At 42.7% G+C, this 23,727-nt stretch overlaps 1 protein-coding gene across 1 annotated transcript; it reads left to right on the top strand.

Moving 5' to 3' along the window:
• Nucleotides 1-755: 755 nt before the first annotated feature.
• On the top strand, nt 756-22,013 carry LOC121539079 (legumain-like). Its single transcript, XM_045207509.1, is given in 15 exon segments — nt 756-947; nt 2,267-2,434; nt 2,724-2,821; nt 6,875-6,956; nt 7,299-7,381; nt 7,724-7,799; nt 8,389-8,451; nt 11,537-11,603; nt 13,723-13,841; nt 14,154-14,243; nt 17,964-18,020; nt 18,022-18,168; nt 18,447-18,617; nt 19,130-19,197; nt 20,931-22,013. Coding segments are annotated over 14 exon segments (1,302 nt in total). The 5' UTR covers nt 756-947; nt 2,267-2,293; the 3' UTR covers nt 20,971-22,013.
• The last annotated feature ends 1,714 nt before the right edge of the window (nt 22,014-23,727 follow it).

The following is a 23,727-nucleotide window of genomic DNA, read 5'->3' on the forward strand; positions in this document are numbered from 1 at the left end:
ATACACACTATTATTCAGATACACAAAGGAACAACTTACTATTGAGAATAACAAATAATAATAATACTGATTTGAAACTGGATTTGAAAGTGTTCCATAATGAGTGTGCTGTGTCATGACTGACACGGCAGCAGTATGTCTAGACCAGGGCCATTTGCAGGATCAATGGAGAGCCAACTAGAACAGGAGAAGTACAGGCACATTTCACCTTAGTTCCACAGTACACAGGACAGGTGCTGAACTGAGTGGATTGGACGCTCAAATAAAACTTGTCACGAGGTATCTATTGTGTTCAGGATGTCGCTGTGCAATTTCTGCTGAGCAGTCCAATAAAATATTTTTTTTCATAGAAATGGGTCACAAGACGGTGCCAATATGGGAGGTTATTGAGAGACTAGCAAGATGATGCCGATATGGGAGGTTATTGAGAGACAAGCGAAGTGCATCATATTTGTATATATTCTGCACATCTGTGTTATTTGGGTGATTTACAGTATAACACACTAGTGACTAAAATAAACACTCCTTTGCAGTTATTCAAACATATGTAAACAGTACTGTTTTATTTTGCATACATATAACACATTGCATAATAAGTGTCTTCCTCATGAAATGAAATCAAAACCAACCTTTGTCGAAATTGTTACTATAGTATAACCTAATATAGAAAAGCTAGATTTAAAACAAAATATATCTTATTTGTTTAAGCTGTAAAGACAGTATTATGAAAGATACTGATAACTCATTTTATCAAAGAAAGCGAGAAAGCGCATGATTTGTATCATGTGTTTACAATCATCATACCCCTCAACCGGATTGGCTGTCCAGCAAAACCCGAACCTTTTTACCCAACACCAATACTTGCATAAAAATCCTGTCTCCTAGTATGCCCCAGCTACACACGATATCGGAGTCTTCCTGATAGCAACAAATAAGTAAAAAAAAAGGTAATCAAACCGTTTAACTTTTCGATGACACCTCTAAAAATAGCTAACTTTAGAGAATTGACAGTGATATAATGTGCTACTTGTAGCTACCTGTGTTTTGAAAACGGATGGCGTAGCTAACAGCTAACTTAGCAATGTTGTTTGGCAGCCACAGGATCAACAGCATTTATGCTGCTTTTAGATGGTACGAGGTAAACGGTAAACCCCGATGTCATTGTTTTCAATGAGAGCACGACGGTTAATGCGGTCAGCCGCCACCGTAAGACGGGCCTTGCCGAGAGAGTAAGAATATTTCAACTTTTGCCGTCTGTCGTAGCGTTATTTTCTACCGGATGTTGATTTGCACTGTTTCGTTTACTGTAATCACCACAGCAACGCATACTGGCTTGGTTTTGCTGTCACCGTCCGTCTTGCTTTCTTGTCCGGCTATGCCGCCTGGTATGAAGATTTTTTGGCGTCCCTCATCTAAACGCAGCATTAGTTATGCTATGGCTTTGCTAAACTTTCGCAGTAGTTAACTAGCTAACTAGTATTTGCCAAAAGAACGTGCGAGTATCATCGTTGACCGTGCAAGACCTTGGAGACACAACCTAAACATCTAGCTAGCTAGTAACTTGTGTAGCACATGGATATGATTGTGGACATGATTGTGGACTACAGGAAAAGGAGGACTGAGCATGCCCCCATTCTCATCGACAGGGCTGTAGTGGAGCAGGTTGAGAGCTTCAAGTTCCTTGGTGTCCACATCACCAACAAACTATCATGGTCCAAACACACCAAGACAGTCATGAAGAGGGCATGACAAAGCCCATTTCCCCCTCAGGAGACTGAAAAGATTTTGCATGGGTCCTCAGATCCTCAAAAAGTTATACAGCTGCACCATCGAGAGCATCCTGACTGGTTGCATCACCGCCTGGTGTGGCAACTGCTCGGCCTCCGACCGCAAGGCACTACAGAGGGTAGTCCGTATGGCCCAGTACATCACTGGGGCCAAGCTTCCTGCAATCCAGGACCTCTATACCAGGCAGTGTCAGAGGAAGGCCCTAAAAATTGCCAAAGACTCCAGCCACCCTAGTCATAGACTGTTCTCTCTGCTACCGCACGGCAAGCGGTATCGGAGCGCCAAGTCTAGGTCCAAGAGGCTTCTAAACAGCTTCTACCCCCAAGCCATAAGACTCCTGAACATCGAATGAAATGGCTACCCGGACTATTTGCATTGCCCCCCTCTTTTACACTGCTGCTACTCTCTGTTATTATCTATGCATAGTCACTTTACCCCTACATACATGTACACATTACCTCATATTATCCTTTTCCAGGACACAGACGGACACTGGGAGAGGATCATGTTTACGTTGACTCTAGCCCTTCTGGGACTCGGTATAGGACTGGTGGCTAATGCTTTCCCCACACAGCAGCCTGAAAACGGGAAGAACTGGGTGGTGATTGTCGCTGGCTCCAATGGCTGGTACAACTACAGACACCAGGTAAGAGTGAAGTTCAAGTTAGTACATGTACAATCTGTTACCACATTTACACTTAATCAGTAGAGTGAGTATTTACTGTAGGCTATTTGAGACTATGCACACAGACCTGCCAGTGGCCTCCTACTATGTAGTTACAGCATTGTATCAAGCGTTGCTGGAAAAGAAAGTTGCATAATAATCATTAAACACAATATACTCAATAAGCCCCCAATCTCCTCAGTTGATTTTCAATTATCAGAATGTGATGGAGCTCATTCGTTGACTTGCAGTACCTTATTTATCTTCCTAGGCTGACGCGTGCCATGCGTACCAGATCGTCCACAAGAATGGCATCCCTGACGAGCAGATTGTTGTGATGATGTATGATGATCTGGCAACCAATGAGGAGTGAGTATTTATCTTCCTTGTTATTTCTGTTCTCCATCTAAACGGTGTCCTAGGGTTGGGCGACAAAAACAATTAATTGAATCAGCCATCTCTAAGCCTATATATAACGATATAAAGGATGACTGTCAGGACATATATTTAGGGCTAGGTGGTACACAGTATTTTACTATACACCGATATTGATGCATGGACCGGTTTGGGTTTTTACTTTACTATAACGGTATTTGAATGTTTGGTTTGTTAAATGTGATATGCCTCCATTTGTTGTTGCTTGACCACAACATTTTACATTTACATTTTAGTCATTTAGCAGACGCTCTTTTCCAGAGCGACTTACATGAGCAATTAGGGTTAAGTGCCTTGCTTAAGGGCACATCGACAAATTTTTCACCTAGTCAGCTCAGGGATTAGAACCAGTGACCTTTCGGTTACTGGCACAACGCTCTTACCCACTAAGTTACCTGCCGCAAGACACTTGCGTTCAGTCTGTATGGTCAATTCACCACATGCAACAATGTTGACGAAAACGATGTTTCCACTTTTGCTTCTTAATATAAATCCACAAGCGTTCTATCTAGTTTTGTCTTTTTTCTTAGCGTGTTTTAGCTCAATTGTGTTAGCCGCTAATCGCTAGTTAGCTAGCTATTTAGCGAGCTAATAAATGTACTGTCAGAGCTAACGTAGCTAGTTAATACAGCCTGTTACCAGTGCTGGTGTAGGCATGAATCGGCATGTTGTTTGTGCAACAGTATCTTTATAAATCAAAGCGGAATAGGCGAAGCATGAATATGTTGGCTACATGAAGAAACATTTTAATGTAGCCAAACACTGACCAACACTATGGTTCCTACCCTGTCACAATAACTACTTCCTGGCATTTTCGTTCGTTGTCATGTCAAACACTATATTCAAAGTGCCCAGTATTTATTTATATTCTAACTATAGAATTAGAATAGATATTATATTTCAATGATTCCAACAGTTCACCCAATTGAATTGATCTAAATCGCAAGTCAAATCGCAATTGCTACATTTGGTTAAAAATAAGGCCTGGAGCTTTGGCCCATATCGTACAGCCCTACGTGGCAGTGTGGAAATTGTCTCAAATGAGTGTAGGAAATGCAGAAATCTATGAAAATGTAGGAAATTATTTTGGGTTGAAGTTCAATTGAACAGTATATTTTACATTGTAGTCATTTAGCAGACGCTCTTATCCAGAGCGACGTACAGTTAGTGACTGCATACATTTTCATAAAACAATCACAATGGAGAACCATTTGAAATCAGTTAGAATGTATGTGTTGCCACCCTAGGGTCACACACTACTCATAAAGCACATTTAGAACTTTTATGAATCAAAAAACATAAAATACCGTCATACTGTTAAACATTTGAAAAATATTGTGATATATTTTGGCCATATCGCCCAGCCATACATATATTCTCACCATAGCCGTACAGTCCTCTCAGCATGAGACCGTTAGTACGAGTTTGTTCTGCAATAGTTGCGTTCTTGAGACGAAAGCAGAGCATAAACATCATCCTTGCTTTGGATGGGCCTAAACCCTGTCCTCACATGGCTTTGGTATGCAGACAGTCAGGCCCTGTGCTTGTCTATAAGCTGCTTTCAGAACCTAGGGTAAACATCTTGGAACTCTGAGATGCTTCTGTGGCAGTCACAAGGATGCCATTTAGCCTGCTCTCCTCTCGCCTGGGAGTTATGGGCCCTAGATGGGAGACGGGAGACTCATGAGCTGGGTTAGATGCTGAAGATGATGATCTAAAAATCTGATTGTGTCATTCTCTCTAATTGTTTAGTAGTTCGTAGCGTCATCGGTAAGTCATAAGCAGTTATTGGAGCTGTTCAGCTGTCATTGAATGACACATCACTAGATAGACTTTGTTACACTTTCATTGACCTACTTTGATGCAGGAGGTGTCTTGATGTCGGTCAAAACCTTTTTGAGTTTTTACTGTTGACGTGACTTGAACATTAATCTGAAGACTGTTATCTCTAATTAACTAACTATATGTTATTAGAATTATTTAACAAACTATTTCAGTGTCTCTGTGCGTCTCCCAAAAGGTTGTGAGGCTTTTGGATCAAGAAAAGGACAGAGCTCCCAGTTGCAATAGTCAGATATCTTTATTCATTGAGAATTCTGCCACAAAATGGTCATACAATATTTTTTTATACGCACACGTCATGCAAAACTCCCACCCCTCTGTAGGCGGGCTGTAGTTTTCCACTTTAAAACTGCTCTCCTGACCATCAGTTCACACACATACACACACACACACACACACAACATATACATATACACACATACATACATACATACACACACATTTCCTTATCATAGTCTCTCTCCTCCCTAAATTGGGAGGCCTCTTTATCTTGGTTTCTCAGTTGTCTGTAGACAGTTCTCATTGTCCTTTGTTGTCTGGCCTAACTCTTACTCACATTGCTAAATAGTAGCACAAGGTCATAATCTTTACTGGTCCTACACTCACACATTACCAGGTAGTAGAATCTAACACATCTCACACAGTTTCAGAGTGTAATAATTAGTCACTACCAAGAAAGTACTAATCATACTTAAAACAAGAACATTTCACAACTATATTTAAGGATGGAACATTTAGTCATTACTTTTAACCTGTATATATTTTAATTTCTATATCACTATGTTTAATTGTTACCCGATTTTTAAATGAATCATGTAACAATTAACTAATTAGGATCTGGGGCACCACGAGAGCAGTTCTTTAAAAGAGTCACCATCTCCCGAATTAAACTCTAAAAGGTCTTTACCTATCACATCTATAAACAGTCAACTTATTAATCATAACCTTGTATCTGTATGAAAAAAAAAAATGTATGCACTCACTAACTGTAAGTCGCTCTGGATAAGAGCGTCTGCTAAATTACTAAAATGTATCATATCATCATTCTGAAAGTCATAACCTCCTTGCATCTGCAAAAACCCAAGCCTTACTTATGATTCAATACTACACAAATTGGTTTAATGATTTTATTTACTAGCTAATTAAATGGGAACACAGGACAAACATACACACGCTGCACCGGTTATTGACTGGAGAAAACAGGTCCCTAGCAGAATGACAACAACATGGCTTCTTTTTAAACAGAAGACAATGAGAGATAGAAAGAGAGGGACAGAGACACTTAACCTTGACGCGTTCAGAAACGACTCTCACCTACAGTAATTACATACTTGGTACACGAACCGCCGCCCGCTTTGAGTAAGAAATCATGAATGGATTTACATGAAATGTCTTAGTTCGCCGTGTAGCTCTCTCGGTGGACAGGACCGCCCTGGAAAGGGAGTTGGGCCTTCTCACGGCACGCTTGTAAGGCTCTGATTGTCCAAAAAGGTCATGGCACTGTCCAGTGACTACGTTCTTATGTCCCCTATCACTTCTATTGATCCATGTTGATCCTGTAATGTTTATTACATCAACGTTCTGCTCTACTGTACTCTGTCAAGTAGTCTTAAGGATTAACCCTGTCAAGTAGTCTTAAGGATTAACCCTGTCAAGTAGTCTTAAAGATTAACTCTGAATTGAAACAAACATCAGGGACGACAGAATCATGATGCTTAGGGTTTCGGTATCGGTGTGTTTCGATGTGAACTACGGTTGGACTGAATGACACCGTGATTCCTGTTATTGGAGGAAAGAGGAAGTGACACTGTGGTTTTGATAAGGAGACTATTCATATTACCAAGCTGTCATACGTCTGTCACCTAAGCGCCATCATCACTGGCATTGGAATTATCCATATATTACAGTGCTATTGGGTATTGTCATAGAGTACATGTTTTACAGTACCCCCCCCACACCCACACACAGATCAGCCACAGTACACTACCCCGGAGGTAGTTTTGGGTTAAGTGCTTTGCTTAAGGTCACGTTGGAAGGGAATGTATAGTTGTCCTGTAGGGTTTTACGGTCATATAATAGAGGGTCTGTCCTGTGTTGCCTCCAGGCATGTATCTGATTCTGGTTATTTACACTGTTTGTTTTCAGGAACCCCACCCCAGGGGAGGTGATCAACAGACCCAATGGGACAGACGTCTACAAGGGAGTCCCCAAAGACTATACCGGCGAGGTGAGTGGATGGAACATTTTTAAAATGACTCTTTTTTTTTTGTGTATGGAGCTAATATCACTATCAACAACAATCAATGGTTTTATACAAAATAAACTGCTGAGATATTACATTACATTACGGTCATTTAGCAGACGCTCTTATCCAGAGCGACTTACAGGAGCAATTAGGGTTAAGTGCCTTGCTCAAGGGCACATCGACAGATTTTTCACCTAGTCGGCTCGGGGATTAGAACCAGCGACCTTTCGGTTACTGATGTCTTCTGGGTACAAACAGTAATAGTGTAATGTTCACTATCATGTCATGTTTTCTGTCTCCTAATGACCTGTTTGTACCCTGCAGGCTGTGACCTCTGACAACTTCCTGGCGGTGCTGAAGGGTGACTCTGCAAGTACAAAGGGGGGTTCTGGGAAGGTGCTGAAGAGGCAAGTAATGAGGGGTGAAAAGGGGTTTGAGGGAGGGAATGGAGGAGGGGTGAAAAGTGCAAAGGGAGAGGGTTGGAATATATCATAGAAATGCCACTGTAGGAGAGAGTTATTCCAAAACGTTTAAGGTAGACTTCTAAAATTACATGAAAATCATTGTTAGAACAACGATATATTGTATCGTTATAAAGTTTCTGGACAGAATGTTTCATTGTTTTGTTTTTTCAGGGGAACGTTTCCATAGTTTACTTGTGTTCGCTGGAAAATGTTTTTGTGTCATCTTTCAGTTCACCTTTGTTCAAAGAAAGCTTGTTCCACTTACCTTTCTCTTCCTGTTGGCAGCGGTCCCAACGATCATGTGTTTGTGTACTTCACGGATCACGGAGCGCCTGGTCTGCTGGCCTTCCCCAATGATGATGTAAACACTTTTACACTTCCTGTCACAATGGCTCCCTATTCCCAGGGCCCTGGCCAAAAGTAGTGCACTATATAGGGAGCCATTTGGGACACTTCTTCCTCTTCAAATGGATGGCTGGATGAATGACCTAGTTCTGCCCTGTGAAATAGACAGCTGCCATATAGCCATTTTACATTTAAGTCATTTAGCAGACGCTCTTATCCAGAGCGACTTACAGTTAGTGAGTACATAAATTTTTCATACTGGCCCCCCGTGGGAATCGAACCAACAACCCTGGCGTTGCAAACGCCATGCTCTACCAACTACTTTTAACTGTCATTCAGAACAGTTTATGAGTCTATCATAAAGGTCTAATATTTAAGCCTGGATGAATAAAAGTAATGTTCTCTCACTCAGCAGTACATTTTTGTGGGAAAGACTGAGTCACTGAGTAATGGATCTTGTGATTTACTTTTGTGGCTTGACCTCATGGGGTCTAGTGCCTCTTTTTGGTTTTTAAGCTAAAAATAAATGTTATTGTACTGGGAAAAAAACACAAATGAAATTAAGTTTTGTGAATTAAATGGTCAGTTTTTTTTTCTTTCTACAGCTTCATGTTGCCGACCTCATGGCTGCTATCAACTACATGCATGAGAACAAGAAATACAAAAAGGTGCGGAAGTTCAACTTGTTATAGTTTGTGGACATGGAGGACATATCGTCACATGCCCAGACGTGCTGCAAGTTGATGAAATCTTGTGGAACAACATGCCGTAATGACGTTAATGTTGATCTTAGACTAAAGGTATTCTGATTGATAGTACAGGAAGATTTGTATTTGTATTAGGGATCCCCATTAGTTCCTGCCAAGGCAGCAGCTACTCTTCCTGGGGTTTATTATGGATCCCCATTAGTTCATGCCAAGGCAGCAGCTACTCTTCCTGGGGTTTATTATGGATCCCCATTAGTTCCTGCCAAGGCAGCAGCTACTCTTCCTGGGGTTTATTATGGATCCCCATTAGTTTCCTGCCAAGGCAGCAGCTACTCTTCCTGGGGTTTATTATGGATCCCCATTAGTTCCTGCCAAGGCAGCAGCTACTCTTCCTGGGGTTTATTATGGATCCTCATTAGTTCCTGCCAAGGCAGCAGCTACTCTTCCTGGGGACCAAACATATTAAAGCGCTTACATTACATATAAAACAAAATATAAAACAGTACATCATATAATATTATTACACCACTACATATCTACAATACAAAATGTTTAATACCACCATACAACAATATTACAATGTACGTGTGTGTGTAGAGTGCGTGTTGTAGCGTTTGTATGCGTGTGTCTTTACCATTGTGTCTCTTCACAGTCCCCGCTGTTCCATAACATGCTGACCACACCGCGAGCGTTGCGAAATAAATGTACACATACATGTTATTTAATAATTTCATCCAGACTGCTCGCTCGCGTCAACGAGCGTCTGCGTAGCCAGACGGCTAAAATAGAACTTGGTTCTATTTGTGACGCTTGACGCGCTGCAAGTCCCGCCTCTCCCATCGCCTCATTTGGTTTTTAAGAGCACATACCCACGTGGGTGATTTGAAAGGTGAACTGAGGTACACACTCCAGTCCAGTTGGTGGTGGTAATGCACCTTAAAGTCGGTTGCCAACCGCCAAATAAAGTCCAATGAAGAAGAAGCCTGAAGGAGGAGAGATTACTAGAAACAAACTCTGTTTACCCTTTTATCTGTATATTAATTAATTATAATATGCCATTTAGCAGACGCTTTTATCCAAAGCGACTTACAGTCATGTGTGCGTACATTTTTACTTATGGGTGGTCCCGGGGATCGAACCCACTACCCTGGCGTTACAAGCGCCATGCTCTACCAATTGAGCTAATTGTCGGAGTAGAGGACCTTGTGCATTTCAGGTAAAATAACAACCCAATGTTTATATCCCAGGACAAATTAGCTAGCAACAGCAAGCTAGCTAGCTAAATTGCCATGAATGTTTTTGACCTGTCTCCAAATTTAATATAGTTGGTTCAGAGTTTGTCTTGGTATTTCAACCTGCGTGTCCTGATCGCGTCTGGTGTGGATGGACAAAATCAACATGCGTGTGCGATGGCGGACACGGATGCACGCGTGTACCCGTTCTGGTCAGCATGTTAGGTGTGTTTTTTTTATCTGTTTTCAAAAAAAATCTGATTTTGATTTTAAATCTGATTCTACTATATTGCGAGCATCAAACTTGTTTTTATGACTCAGATTGTTTATTGTTTATTCATGATTGTCTTCTCAGTTCTCCAGTTGATTTAAATATTGTGGAGAGCATGATGTCATAGAGGTATTTCCATTGATAGTACAGGAGAATGTGGTATCGACTGACTGCATGATGTCATAGAGGTATGTCCATTGATAGTACAGGAGAATGTGGTATCGACTGACTGCATGATGTCATAGAGGTATGTCCATTGATAGTACAGGAGAATGTGGTATCGACTGACTGCATGATGTCATAGAGGTATGTCCATTGATAGTACAGGAGAATGTGGTATCGACTGACTGCATGATGTCATAGAGGTATGTCCATTGATAGGACAGGAGAATGTGGTATCGACTGACTGCATGATGTCATAGAGGTATGTCCATTGATAGTACAGGAGAATGTGGTATCGACTGACTGCATGATGTCATAGAGGTATTTCCATTGATAGTACAGGAGAATGTGGTATCGACTGACTGCATGATGTCATAGAGGTATGTCCATTGATAGGACAGGAGAATGTGGTATCGACTGACTGCATGATGTCATAGAGGTATTTCCATTGATAGGACAGGAGAATGTGGTATCGACTGACTGCATGATGTCATAGAGGTATGTCCATTGATAGGACAGGAGAATGTGGTATCGACTGACTGCATGATGTCATAGAGGTATTTCCATTGATAGGACAGGAGAATGTGGTATCGACTGACTGCATGATGTCATAGAGGTATTTCCATTGATAGGACAGGAGAATGTGGTATCGACTGACTGCATGATGTCATAGAGGTATGTCCATTGATAGGACAGGAGAATGTGGTATCGACTGACTGCATGATGTCATAGAGGTATGTCCATTGATAGGACAGGAGAATGTGGTATCGACTGACTGCATGATGTCATAGAGGTATTTCCATTGATAGGACAGGAGAATGTGGTATCGACTGACTGCATGATGTCATAGAGGTATTTCCATTGATAGGACAGGAGAATGTGGTATCGACTGACTGCATGATGTCATAGAGGTATTTCCATTGATAGTACAGGAGAATGTGGTATCGACTGACTGCATGATGTCATAGAGGTATGTCCATTGATAGTACAGGAGAATGTGGTATCGACTGACTGCATGATGTCATAGAGGTATGTCCATTGATAGGACAGGAGAATGTGGTATCGACTGACTGCATGATGTCATAGAGGTATGTCCATTGATAGGACAGGAGAATGTGGTATCGACTGACTGCATGATGTCATAGAGGTATGTCCATTGATAGGACAGGAGAATGTGGTATCGACTGACTGCATGATGTCATAGAGGTATTTCCATTGATAGTACAGGAGAATGTGGTATCGACTGACTGCATGATGTCATAGAGGTATTTCCATTGATAGGACAGGAGAATGTGGTATCGACTGACTGCATGATGTCATAGAGGTATGTCCATTGATAGGACAGGAGAATGTGGTATCGACTGACTCCATTTGTTTTCAGTTGGTGTTCTATATCGAGGCCTGTGAGTCCGGATCAATGATGACCAAGCTGCCCGCTGACATCGATGGTGAGTTACTCTGCCGCTGCACTTGAACCTCCCTGTGACTCTACCGCTTTCCAGGAACGAAACCCGACCACACGGATATCAATAAATAAAAGATGCACTTGACCGTTCCTCGTGACTAGGTTGACCGTTCCTCGTGACTAGGTTGACCGTTCCTCGTGACTAGGTTGACCGTTCCTCGTGACTAGGTTGACCGTTCCTCGTGACTAGGTTGACCGTTCCTCGTGACTAGGTTGACCGTTCCTCGTGACTAGGTTGACCGTTCCTCGTGATTGTGACTAGGTTGACCGTTCCTCGTGATTGTGGCAAGGTTGACCGTTCCTCGTGACTGTGGCAAGGTTGACCGCTCTTTGACCGTTCCTTAACTCTGCCCCTAGGCACATCACAGGACTTGTCCTGTCTATAGACTGTCGTAGTCAGCTCTTTTTAAATATGCCTACGACGATAATATGGGCTCCTCACCATATTATTCCTGTTTAACGTTTACACTGCTGGGGATTGGCCAATCTGGATGGGGCTGTTGGCCAATCTGGATGGGGCATATTGACATGTTTCTTATAGAAGAAATATGAAATACATAAGCATGGTAGCAATTGAAAGGAACAGTTTGGAGATTATGGGAAAATTATTAAACGAGTTGAGGACACAACAGTTCACCTGACTCCAGACTGAATCCAAACATTACGCGTTTGATTTTATATGCATTTTACATTTACAGTACTTTTCGCCACATTTTGTTGATAATGAAATCTAAAATACTCTGGATTCATTCAGTAACATTATTAGAATATTCATGGGACATTTGTGGTTGGTGCAACATTTTAAAAAATGACAAGGGTTTGAGTGAGAGGACTAACTGGTCTCTCCAAGTGGCCACACACCTCTCCAAAGTGTGCACAGTTTCTAAGTAATTTCAATGCACTTTTATGACTCAAAGAGTCTTCAACTAGAAGGTGCTATTTTAAGCTCTCCTAGCTGTGCCATTGAGGAACTAGAGCAGGCAGACATGTTGTTGTTTTGAACACAGCCCTGCATCCCCGCCATCACAGTTACTGTTGTTGTTTTGAACACAGCCCTGCATCCCCGCCATCACAGTTACTGTTGTTGTTTTGAACACAGCCCTGCATCCCCGCTATCACAGTTACTGTTGTTTACGCATTCCAAAAAACGGCCCATTATAAATCGCAATCTGGGTCAGGCTTGTTCTATTGCCAACATGACTAGCTAAGTTTGATATGTATCCTACAGGGGGCTCCCGAGTGGCGCAGCGGTCTAAGGCACTGCATCTCAGTGCTTGAGGCGTCACTACAGACCCCCTGGTTCGATTCCAGGCTGTATCACAACCGGCCGTGATTGGGAGTCCCATAGGGCGGCGCACAATTGGCCCAGCGTGGTCCGGGTTTGGCCGGTGTAGGCCGTCATTGTAAATAAGAATTTGTTCTTAACTGACTTGCCTAGTTAAATAAAGGTAAAATACAAAAAACAGTGTCAGGCTTTCACAAGGCAATTCAGAGAAACCGATCGTGATTTTGGTGTGCGTAGAAAAGAGTCATGAGTGTTCTGCTGCACATGTTCTTCAGAATAGACAAACAGGCTCATTCACTTCAGAACATCCCACTGCATGACGCCATGTTATCTGGTAACTGTACATCAAACGTAGTGATCGTAGACGTTGACACTGTATATGACATGAGTTTTATGATATGGAAATTGGCTTCCTAGTACGACATCAAAGCGGTATTTATTATAGTCCTCCACGTCTCATCTTTCAGAATACATAGTCCTCTCAAATTCAGAACAGCTGTAAATCGGTGTCTGATAAATCTCTCTCTACCTGTCTGATTAATTGCTCTGTCTCTACCTGTCTGATTAATTGGTCTGTCACTACCTGTCTGATAAATCGGTCTCTCTACCTGTCTGATAAATCGGTCTCTCTACCTGTCTGATAAATCGGTCTCTCTACCTGTCTGATTAATTGCTCTGTCTCTACCTGTCTGATAAATCGGTCTCTCTATCTGTCTGATAAATCGGTCTCTCTACCTGTCTGATAAATCGGTCTCTCTACCTGTCTGATAAATCGGTCTCTCTACCTGTCTGATAAATCGGTCTGTCTCTCCTTCAGTGTATGCCACCACAGCAGCCAACTCTCATGAGTCGTCCTATGCTTGCTACTATGATGAGGAGAGAGACACCTACCTGGGGGACTGGTACAGTGTTAACTGGATGGAAGACTCTGATGTGGTGAGTCTGGGACAGTGTTAACTGGATGGAAGACTCTGGTGAGACTGGGACAGTGTTAACTGGATGGAAGACTGTGGTGCTGCTTCACGTCTGAACACAACTTCTGATTCCTTAGAAAAAGTGGAAAGCACACGCCTCAAGAATGTTTCTGAACAATGTCATCCGTTAACCATTCATATTTACTGATTTTTTTTTATTATTTTTTTAAACAAAATTATAGATTCATAAAAATGAAGTATTCGGATCAGACTCAAATAGCTGCACATAGTAGTTTCTGTTATGACTGTCTTTGTCTACCTGACTGTTGTCCAGGAGGACCTGAGGAAGGAGACCCTGATGAAACAGTTCAAGATGGTCAGGAGCCGCACCAACAGCAGCCACGTCATGCAGTTTGGAAACAAGGTGATGGATTCAGAGGGAAGATGAACCGAATTCCCATTTGAAATGGCTAGCGACGACGAGTCGCAATATATTCTGGAAAAGCTTCAAATCTATTCTGTCTAGCTTTAAATCTAAAAGAAAAGTTAACTAGGATAATATATCATATCTACCACTTAGCAGACACTTTTTTTTATTTTTTTTATTCAAAGAGACTTAAAATACAGTGAGCATACATTTATAGCATGTGTAGCTCCTCCCTCTTAATAACTGGGTGTCTCTGTGTTAATAACTGGGTGTCTCTGTGTTAATAACTGGGTGTCTCTGTGTTAATAACTGGGTGTCTCTGTGTTAATAACTGGGTGTCTCTGTGTTGAACCAACTGGGTGTCTCTGTGTTAATAACTGGGTGTCTCTGTGTTAATAACTGGGTGTCTCTGTGTTGAACCAACTGGGTGTCTCTGTGTTAATAACTGGGTGTCTCTGTGTTAATAACTGGGTGTCTCTGTGTTAATAACTGGGTGTCTCTGTGTTGAATCAACTGGGTGTCTCTGTGTTAATAACTGGGTGTCTCTGTGTTAATAACTGGGTGTCTCTGTGTTAATAACTGGGTGTCTCTGTGTTAATAACTGGGTGTCTCAGTGTTAATAACTGGGTGTCTCTGTGTTGAACCAACTGGGTGTCTCTGTGTTAATAACTGGGTGTCTCTGTGTTGAACCAACTGGGTGGCTCTGTGTTAATAACTGGGTGTCTCTGTGTTGATCCAACTGGGTGGCTCTCTGTGTTAATAACTGGGTGTCTCTGTGTTAATAACTGGGTGTCTCTGTGTTAATAACTGGGTGGCCTCTGTGTTAATAACTGGGTGGCTCTGTGTTAACGGCTCTGTGTTAATAACTGGGTGTCTCTGTGTTAATAACTGGGTGGCTCTGTGTTAATAACTGGGTGGCTCTGTGTTAATAACTGGGTGGCTCTGTGTTAATAACTGGGTGGCTCTGTGTTAATAACTGGGTGGCTCTGTGTTAATAACTGGGTGTCTCTGTGTTAATAACTGGGTGGCTCTGTGTTAATAACTGGGTGGCTCTGTGTTAATAACTGGGTGGCTCTGTGTTAATAACTGGGTGGCTCTGTGTTAATAACTGGGTGGCTCTGTGTTGAACCAACTGGGTGTCTCTGTGTTAATAACTGGGTGTCTCTGTGTTGAACCAACTGGGTGTCTCTGTGTTAATAACTGGGTGGCTCTGTGTTAATAACTGGGTGGCTCTGTGTTAATAACTGGGTGGCTCTGTGTTAATAACTGGGTGTCTCTGTGTTAATAACTGGGTGTCTCTGTGTTGAACCAACTGGGTGTCTCTGTGTTAATAACTGGGTGTCTCTGTGTTGAACCAACTGGGTGTCTCTGTGTTAATAACTGGGTGTCTCTGTGTTAATAACTGGGTGTCTCTGTGTTAATAACTGGGTGTCTCTGTGTTAATAACTGGGTGTCTCTGTGTTGAACCAACTGGGTGTCTCTGTGTTGAACCAACTGGGTGTCTCTGTGTTGAACCAACTGGGTGTCTCTGTGTTGGACCAACTGGGTGTCTCTGTGTTAATAACTGGGTGTCTCTGTGTTAATAACTGGGTGTCTCTGTGTTAATAACTGGGTGTCTCTGTGTTAATAACTGGGTGTCTCTGTGTTAATAACTGGGTGTCTCTGTGTTAATAACTGGGTGTCTCTGTGTTAATAACTGGGTGTCTCTGTGTTAATAACTGGGTGTCTCTGTGTTAATAACTGGGTGTCTCTGTGTTGAATCAACTGGGTGTCTCTGTGTTAATAACTGGGTGTCTCTGTGTTAATAACTGGGTGTCTCTGTGTTAATAACTGGGTGTCTCTGTGTTAATAACTGGGTGTCTCTGTGTTAATAACTGGGTGTCTCTGTGTTAATAACTGGGTGTCTCTGTGTTAATAACTGGGTGTCTCTGTGTTAATAACTGGGTGTCTCTGTGTTAATAACTGGGTGTCTCTGTGTTGAACCAACTGGGTGTCTCTGTGTTGAATCAACTGGGTGTCTCTGTGTTAATAACTGGGTGTCTCTGTGTTGAACCAACTGGGTGTCTCTGTGTTGAACCAACTGGGTGTCTCTGTGTTGAACCAACTGGGTGTCTCTGTGTTGAACCAACTGGGTGTCTCTGTGTTAATAACTGGGTGTCTCTGTGTTAATAACTGGGTGTCTCTGTGTTAATAACTGGGTGTCTCTGTGTTAATAACTGGGTGTCTCTGTGTTAATAACTGGGTGTCTCTGTGTTAATAACTGGGTGTCTCTGTGTTAATAACTGGGTGTCTCTGTGTTAATAACTGGGTGTCTCTGTGTTAACATCTGGGTGTCTCTGTGTTGGAATATCTGGGTGTCTCTGTGTTGGAACAACTGGGTGTCTCTGTGTTAATAACTGGGTGGCTCTGTGTTAATAACTGGGTGGCTCTGTGTTAATAACTGGGTGGCTCTGTGTTAATAACTGGGTGGCTCTGTGTTAATAACTGGGTGGCTCTGTGTTAATAACTGGGTGGCTCTGTGTTGGACCAACTGGGTGGCTCTGTGTTGGACCAACTGGGTGTCTCTGTGTTAATAACTGGGTGTCTCTGTGTTAATAACTGGGTGTCTCTGTGTTGAACCAACTGGGTGTCTCTGTGTTGAACCAACTGGGTGTCTCTGTGTTGGACCAACTGGGTGTCTCTGTGTTGGACCAACTGGGTGTCTCTGTGTTAATAACTGGGTGTCTCTGTGTTGAACCAACTGGGTGTCTCTGTGTTGAACCAACTGGGTGTCTCTGTGTTAATAACTGGGTGTCTCTGTGTTGAACCAACTGGGTGTCTCTGTGTTGAACCAACTGGGTGTCTCTGTGTTGGACCAACTGGGTGTCTCTGTGTTAATAACTGGGTGTCTCTGTGTTAATAACTGGGTGTCTCTGTGTTAATAACTGGGTGTCTCTGTGTTAATAACTGGGTGTCTCTGTGTTAATAACTGGGTGGCTCTGTGTTAATAACTGGGTGGCTCTGTGTTAATAACTGGGTGGCTCTGTGTTAATAACTGGGTGGCTCTGTGTTAATAACTGGGTGGCTCTGTGTTGGAATAACTGGGTGGCTCTGTGTTGGAATAACTGGGTGGCTCTGTGTTAATAACTGGGTGGCTCTGTGTTAATAACTGGGTGGCTCTGTGTTAATAACTGGGTGGCTCTGTGTTAATAACTGGGTGGCTCTGTGTTAATAACTGGGTGGCTCTGTGTTAATAACTGGGTGGCTCTGTGTTAATAACTGGGTGGCTCTGTGTTAATAACTGGGTGGCTCTGTGTTAATAACTGGGTGGCTCTGTGTTAATAACTGGGTGGCTCTGTGTTAATAACTGGGTGGCTCTGTGTTAATAACTGGGTGGCTCTGTGTTAATAACTGGGTGGCTCTGTGTTAATAACTGGGTGGCTCTGTGTTAATAACTGGGTGGCTCTGTGTTAATAACTGGGTGGCTCTGTGTTAATAACTGGGTGGCTCTGTGTTAATAACTGGGTGTCTCTGTGTTGGACCAACTGGGTGTCTCTGTGTTGGACCAACTGGGTGGCTCTGTGTTGGACCAACTGGGTGTCTCTGTGTTAATAACTGGGTGTCTCTGTGTTAATAACTGGGTGTCTCTGTGTTAATAACTGGGTGTCTCTGTGTTGAACCAACTGGGTGTCTCTGTGTTGAACCAACTATAACTATGTTTGTATGCTCCTTCCCTAGACTCTGGCCCATATGAAGGTAATGGCGTTCCAAGGTAATGCCAACGCCCAGCCTGCCCCCCCCCATGACCCTGCAGCCCGTAGTGGACCCAGAACTGACCCCCAGCCCTGACGTCCCCCTGGCTATCCTCAAGAGGAAATACATGAACACCAACGACATCACCGCAGCCAGGAAGTATCTCAGCCAGCTCAACTCACACCTCAAGGTAATGGACAGGAAATAACGTTGACTTTTAATGTTTTTTTTTTTTTAGCAGTATTTATTTCCTGACAATCCTGGGTTGTATTAATTTGGGCACACCGTAACGGAAACCGACGTGTTCCTCAATGAAGTTCAGATGGTACCTCCCCACTTGGCTCTGTTTTGGTTTGTTTTCTGTTTTGTGCCCTAATGAACATGACCCAGGCTTTATCATAAGATGCTTCTGTTATTTCATAGAAGTGGGGAACTGTTCTGATTGTCTGTGTCCTGTGTGTCCAATAGGTGCGTGAGCTGCTGGGAGAGACGATGCGCAAGGTGGTGGAGTGGGTGACGGGAGACGAGAGACTGACTCAGAGGGCTCTGAGTGACAAGCTGGATCTGACCCAGGACCAGTGCTACAAGGCTGCTGTCAGACACTACAAGACACAATGCTTCAACTGGCACACCACTGAGGTACGTACAGCCCGGCCCAGGGTACCCCAGCGGTGACACATCCCAGGGTACCCCAGCGCTGACACAACCCAGGGTACCCCAGCGCTGACACATCCCAGGGTACCCCAGCGCTGACACAACCCAGGGTACCCCAGCGCTGACACAACCCAGGGTACCCCAGGGATGCGTCCCTAATGGCACCCTGTTCCCTATAAATGTAGTGCACTATTTTTAATCCAGGGCCCAAAGGAACGGGCTCACTGGGTGGATGGTGTCAACTAGGCCTAGTTTATATGGCTATTTCCTCAAGTAGGAACATTTTTTATGGATGTATGCCCTCCCAAGACATGACCATGGCTGTTTTTAAAATGTTACACAGTATGATCGGTATAACAGGAAATGTTTTGTGTACATTCCTCTCAAATAGGAATTTAGTAGGTGATTGCCTTAGATTTAGAGAACCTTCATTGTTGTGATTTAAGTTAGATCAAAGTACAGTATATAGAAGTTGTGGTGTTTTGTTCTTGTTGCAGTATGAGTACGCTCTGCGGCACCTGTATGCGTTGGTCAACCTGTGTGAGGGAGGATACCCAACAGAAAGGTACTGTATCAGTCTCCTACCTTCAACCTTCACACTAGGGTTCAGTTCTATTTCAATTCCAGTCAATTCAGAAAGTTAACCAAATTCCAATTCCACATTTTCCTCATTGAAAAGCATTGAAGATAATTAGAATTGACCCCAACCTTGCGTTACTCCTATCAATGTCAGTTCAAGCTTTTAAATAAAGACAAGTTTCACGACTCCAACACCATCATTACGTTTGCCGACGACACAACAGTGGTAGGCCTGATCACCGACAACGATGAGACAGCCTATAGGGAGGAGGTCAGAGACCTGGCCGTGTGGTGCCAGGATAACAACCTCTCCCTCAATGTGATGAAGACAAAGGAGATGATTGTGGACTACAGGGGGAAAAAAGAGGACTGAGCACGCCCCCATTCTCATCGACGGGGCTGTAGTGGAGCAGGTTGAGAGCTTCAAGTTCCTTGGTGTCCACATCACCAACAAACTAACATGTCCAAGCACATCAAGACAGTTGTGAAGAGGGCACGACAAAACCTATTCCCCCTAAGGAGACTGAAAAGATTTGGCATGGGTCCTCAGATCCTCAAAAGGTTCTACAGCTGCACCATCGAGAGCATCCTGACTGGTTGCATCACTGCCTGGTATGGCAACTGCTCGGCCTCTGACCGCAAGCCGTACGGCCCAGTACATCACTGGGGCCAATCTTCCTGCCATCCAGGACCTCTATACCAGGCGGTGTCAGAGGAAGGCCCTAAAAATTGCCAAAGACTCCAGCCACCCTAGTCATAGACTGTTCTCTCTGCTACCGCACGGCAAGCGGTACCGGAGAACCAAGTCTAGGTCCAAGAGGCTTCTAAACAGCTTCTACCCCCAAGCCATAAGACTCCTGAACATCTAATCAAATGGCTACCCGGACTATTTGCATTGCCCCCCCCCCCCCACCCTTTTTTACACTGCTGCTACTCTCTGTTTATTATTATTATTATCTATGCATAGTCACTTTAATAACTCTACCTACATCAGGGTTCTTCAATTCCGGTCCTGAAGGGCCGAAACACCTCTGTTTTTCATCCTCTCCTTCTAATCAGGGGCTAATTCAGACCTGGGACACCAGGTGAGTGCAATTAACTACCAGGTAGAAATAAAAAAACAGAAGTGTTTCGGCCCTCCAGGACCGGAATTGAAGAACCCTGACCTATATGTACATATTACCTCGACTAACCGGTGCCCCCACACATTGACTCGGTACCGGTACCCCCATGTATACAGCCTCATTATTACCTGGACTAACCGGTGCCCCCACACATTGACTCTGTACCGATACCCCCTGTATACAGCCTCACTACTGTTATTACATCGACTAACACATTGACTCTGTACCAGTACTTCCTGTATACAGCCTCCCTACTGTTATTACACATTGACTCGGTACCGGTACTTCCTGTTTATAGCCTCCCTACTGTTATTTTACTGCTGCTCTTTAATTATTTGCTATTATTATTTTACATAGTATTTTTTTTTTAGATTATTTATTTATTTTGGTATTCTTTCTTAAAACTGCATTGTTGGTTAAGGGCTTCTAAGTAAGCATTTCACTGTAAGGTCTACACCTGTTGTATTCGGCGCACGTGACAAATACAATTTGATTTGATTGACCAAAAATAAATGCTATAAAATGTTTTTTTGTTCAAGGTTTATTTCATTTCCGGTGAGCTGCTTCCATAGTCTGATCATGTCTCCCTCCTCAGTATCCTGATGGCAATGGAGAGAGTGTGTCACTTCGACTAGATGGATCTTCCTGAACACACACCTCCGACCAGGCTGCTGTGCCTCCAGACAGGAGACTGTGAGAAGACCACGGTTCTCTTTCACTGACAAGGAATTTATTTATATCATCACTACTATATCACTTTTCTTCTAATACGTTACATTTCAAACATATTTTTTTTTCCAACCCGGTTTTAATGATAGATTTTATTTTTTAAATGTGTTTTATGATGAATTACACTATGTCCCTGTGAGCATATATATATATTTTTTTATGAGAATATTGTTTTACTGCTCTGATTTTCTATTAACACTAATGACAGGAGATCAGGATCCAGTTTGGCGCCCCTTGGGTGTCGGCTCTGCTCTGCTGGAGTATGTTGAACTTCCCCCTAGTTTCTGATCTTAGGTCAGTTCTGCTTCCCCCCCCCCCACACAACCAATGGTTGAGTTTAGGATTGGAGAAGTTTTTATTAAAAAATTTAAATTTTTTAGAAGTGGACTCAGATCCTAGACCTGTACTTAGGCGAAACGTCACCCCTGAGCGTGACTGACCTTGGAAGGTTGAATCCTACAGCATCACATACTATCTGCAAGATAACCCAATCTCCTGTTTTTAAAGGCTCATGTTGATGATGTCACACGGATTTTGAAATAAAACCTGGACAGTCTAAAACAGCTGGAAAATGACTTCATTGCTCTCGCTGTCTGTACCTTCTACATCTAGTCGAGGTTTAATTAAGATATTGCCAGAGTCAAATCATTGTTTTGTCTTCTGGCGTGAGTCATTTATCATATTAGGATTGTAGCTGATGTTCCTGGTTCTGCTGAGGAAAGGTACAGACGTCTATATTATCAAATACAATAAAGCGATGATGTTTTTTTGTGTGTTTTTTTTTAAGTTGATGGCTGCTGAAGTTTATGAATGACTAGTTGTATAGGATACCAAGTAGACCGGTTCAGTTTGGGAGGAGGGGGTGGACTGCAGTAGTAATAGCAAACTAGGATAATTTTGTATAAAATGGTCACTCTTGGAAATTGAAAAATAAAATCTCTGTTCAGAAGTGTCTCTGTATTTCTGACTTTTAGATTGTCTTCAATTTACAGGCTGTGCAAACTAATATAGAACTTATATATACACACACACACATTGTATCCACACACACACACAGTATCCACACACGTTGAAGTGGATCACTCATAAAGTAGGGGTCCTTGTTCCGTTAATCATCATTGTTTAATGGTTTCCATGACGCCCTAATGGCAGCTTTAGGATGATTGCTCTGCTATTTCATTAGCGATTTGATAGTTAAGTGTTTTTTCATGTGCATTTTTGTTTTACTGATTGTTTTATTCTAGTCATTTTGAACCTCCAACGAAGAAACCGGATAAGAAATTGTGCACAGATGTCAATTCAATGTCTGTTCTTCCACATTGGTTCAACTTAATTTCATTGAAATTACATGGAAACAACGTTGATTCAACCAGTATGTGCCCAGTGGGTTTTTGCCATCAACAAAGTCCAGCTAGCCAGATTTTTTTACTTTTCAATTCCTGCATTGAAGTGATTCTCCTATTACCTCCTGAAGGACTATATAGTACAGGAGTGGGGGACACATTTTACTCAGGAGGATTCCTTCGTAGTTTCAAGAGGAATAAAACAAACCCTGAGTTAGGAGTAAAAAAAAAAAAATTTGACTTCTTCAACTTGGATTCCTACAGGAAAAAAACTTGACTGGGTAGGCAATCCACTCACAAAACCAAAAGTGTCCACATAGAACTGTATGTCTCCCTCTCTCGTGACTGAATGTGGTGTTGACTGCAGCAATTTAACAACATTGCCCAAATAGCCCAGCCAGTCGGCTAATTTTTTTTAAAATACTCATTCTCTGAACAACAAACTCCTACTCATCAGTGACATTAATGTGGACAAATGTTTTGATGTTCTGTGCCTACTACTATCTGCTTAACCAAGCCACACCATCTGGCCATGTTTACCTTGACAAACCTCGTGCTGTGGGTCGTGGAGGTCCTTCATCAGTCAGTCTTTCTCTTGTACTTTACCAGTTGACTGAGGAACACATGATCATTTACAGCAACAACCTGGGGAATAGTTACAGGGGAATTAATGAGCCAATTGGAAGCTGGGGATGATTAGGGAATTTTGCCAGGACACCAGGGTTAAACACTCCTACTCTTACGATAAGTGCCATGGGATCTTTAGTGACCACAGAGAGTCAGGACTCCCGTTTAACAGCACCATACACAGGGCAATGTCCCCTATCACTGCCATGGGGCATTGGGATATTATACTTTTTTTAGACCAGAGGAAAGACTGCCTCCTACTGGCTCCTCCAACACCACTTCCAGCAGCATCTGGTCTCCCATCCAGGACCAACCCTGCTTAGCTTCAGAGCCAAGCCAGCAGTGGGATGCAGGGTGGTATGCTGCTGGCCCAAGTCACACCTGTACTGCACGTAACCTCTTTTCAATGCATAGCCTGTACAATAATTACATTGCCTTCAGAAAGTATTCACACCCCTTTACTTTTTCCATATTTTGTTGTGTTACAGTCTGAATTAAAAATGTATTAAGTTGAGATTTTGTGTCAATGGCCTACACACAATACCCGATAATGTCAAAGTGGAATTATGTTTTTCATTTAAAAAATGAAAAGCTGAAATGTCTTTAATCAGTAACAATTCAACCCCTTTGTTATGGCAAGCCTAAATAAGTTCAGGAGTAAAAATGTGCTTAACAAGTCACATAATAAGTTGC

This window comes from Coregonus clupeaformis, chromosome 25, assembly GCF_020615455.1.
Source record: "Coregonus clupeaformis isolate EN_2021a chromosome 25, ASM2061545v1, whole genome shotgun sequence".
In the NCBI taxonomy this organism is placed as follows: Eukaryota; Metazoa; Chordata; class Actinopteri; order Salmoniformes; family Salmonidae; genus Coregonus; species Coregonus clupeaformis.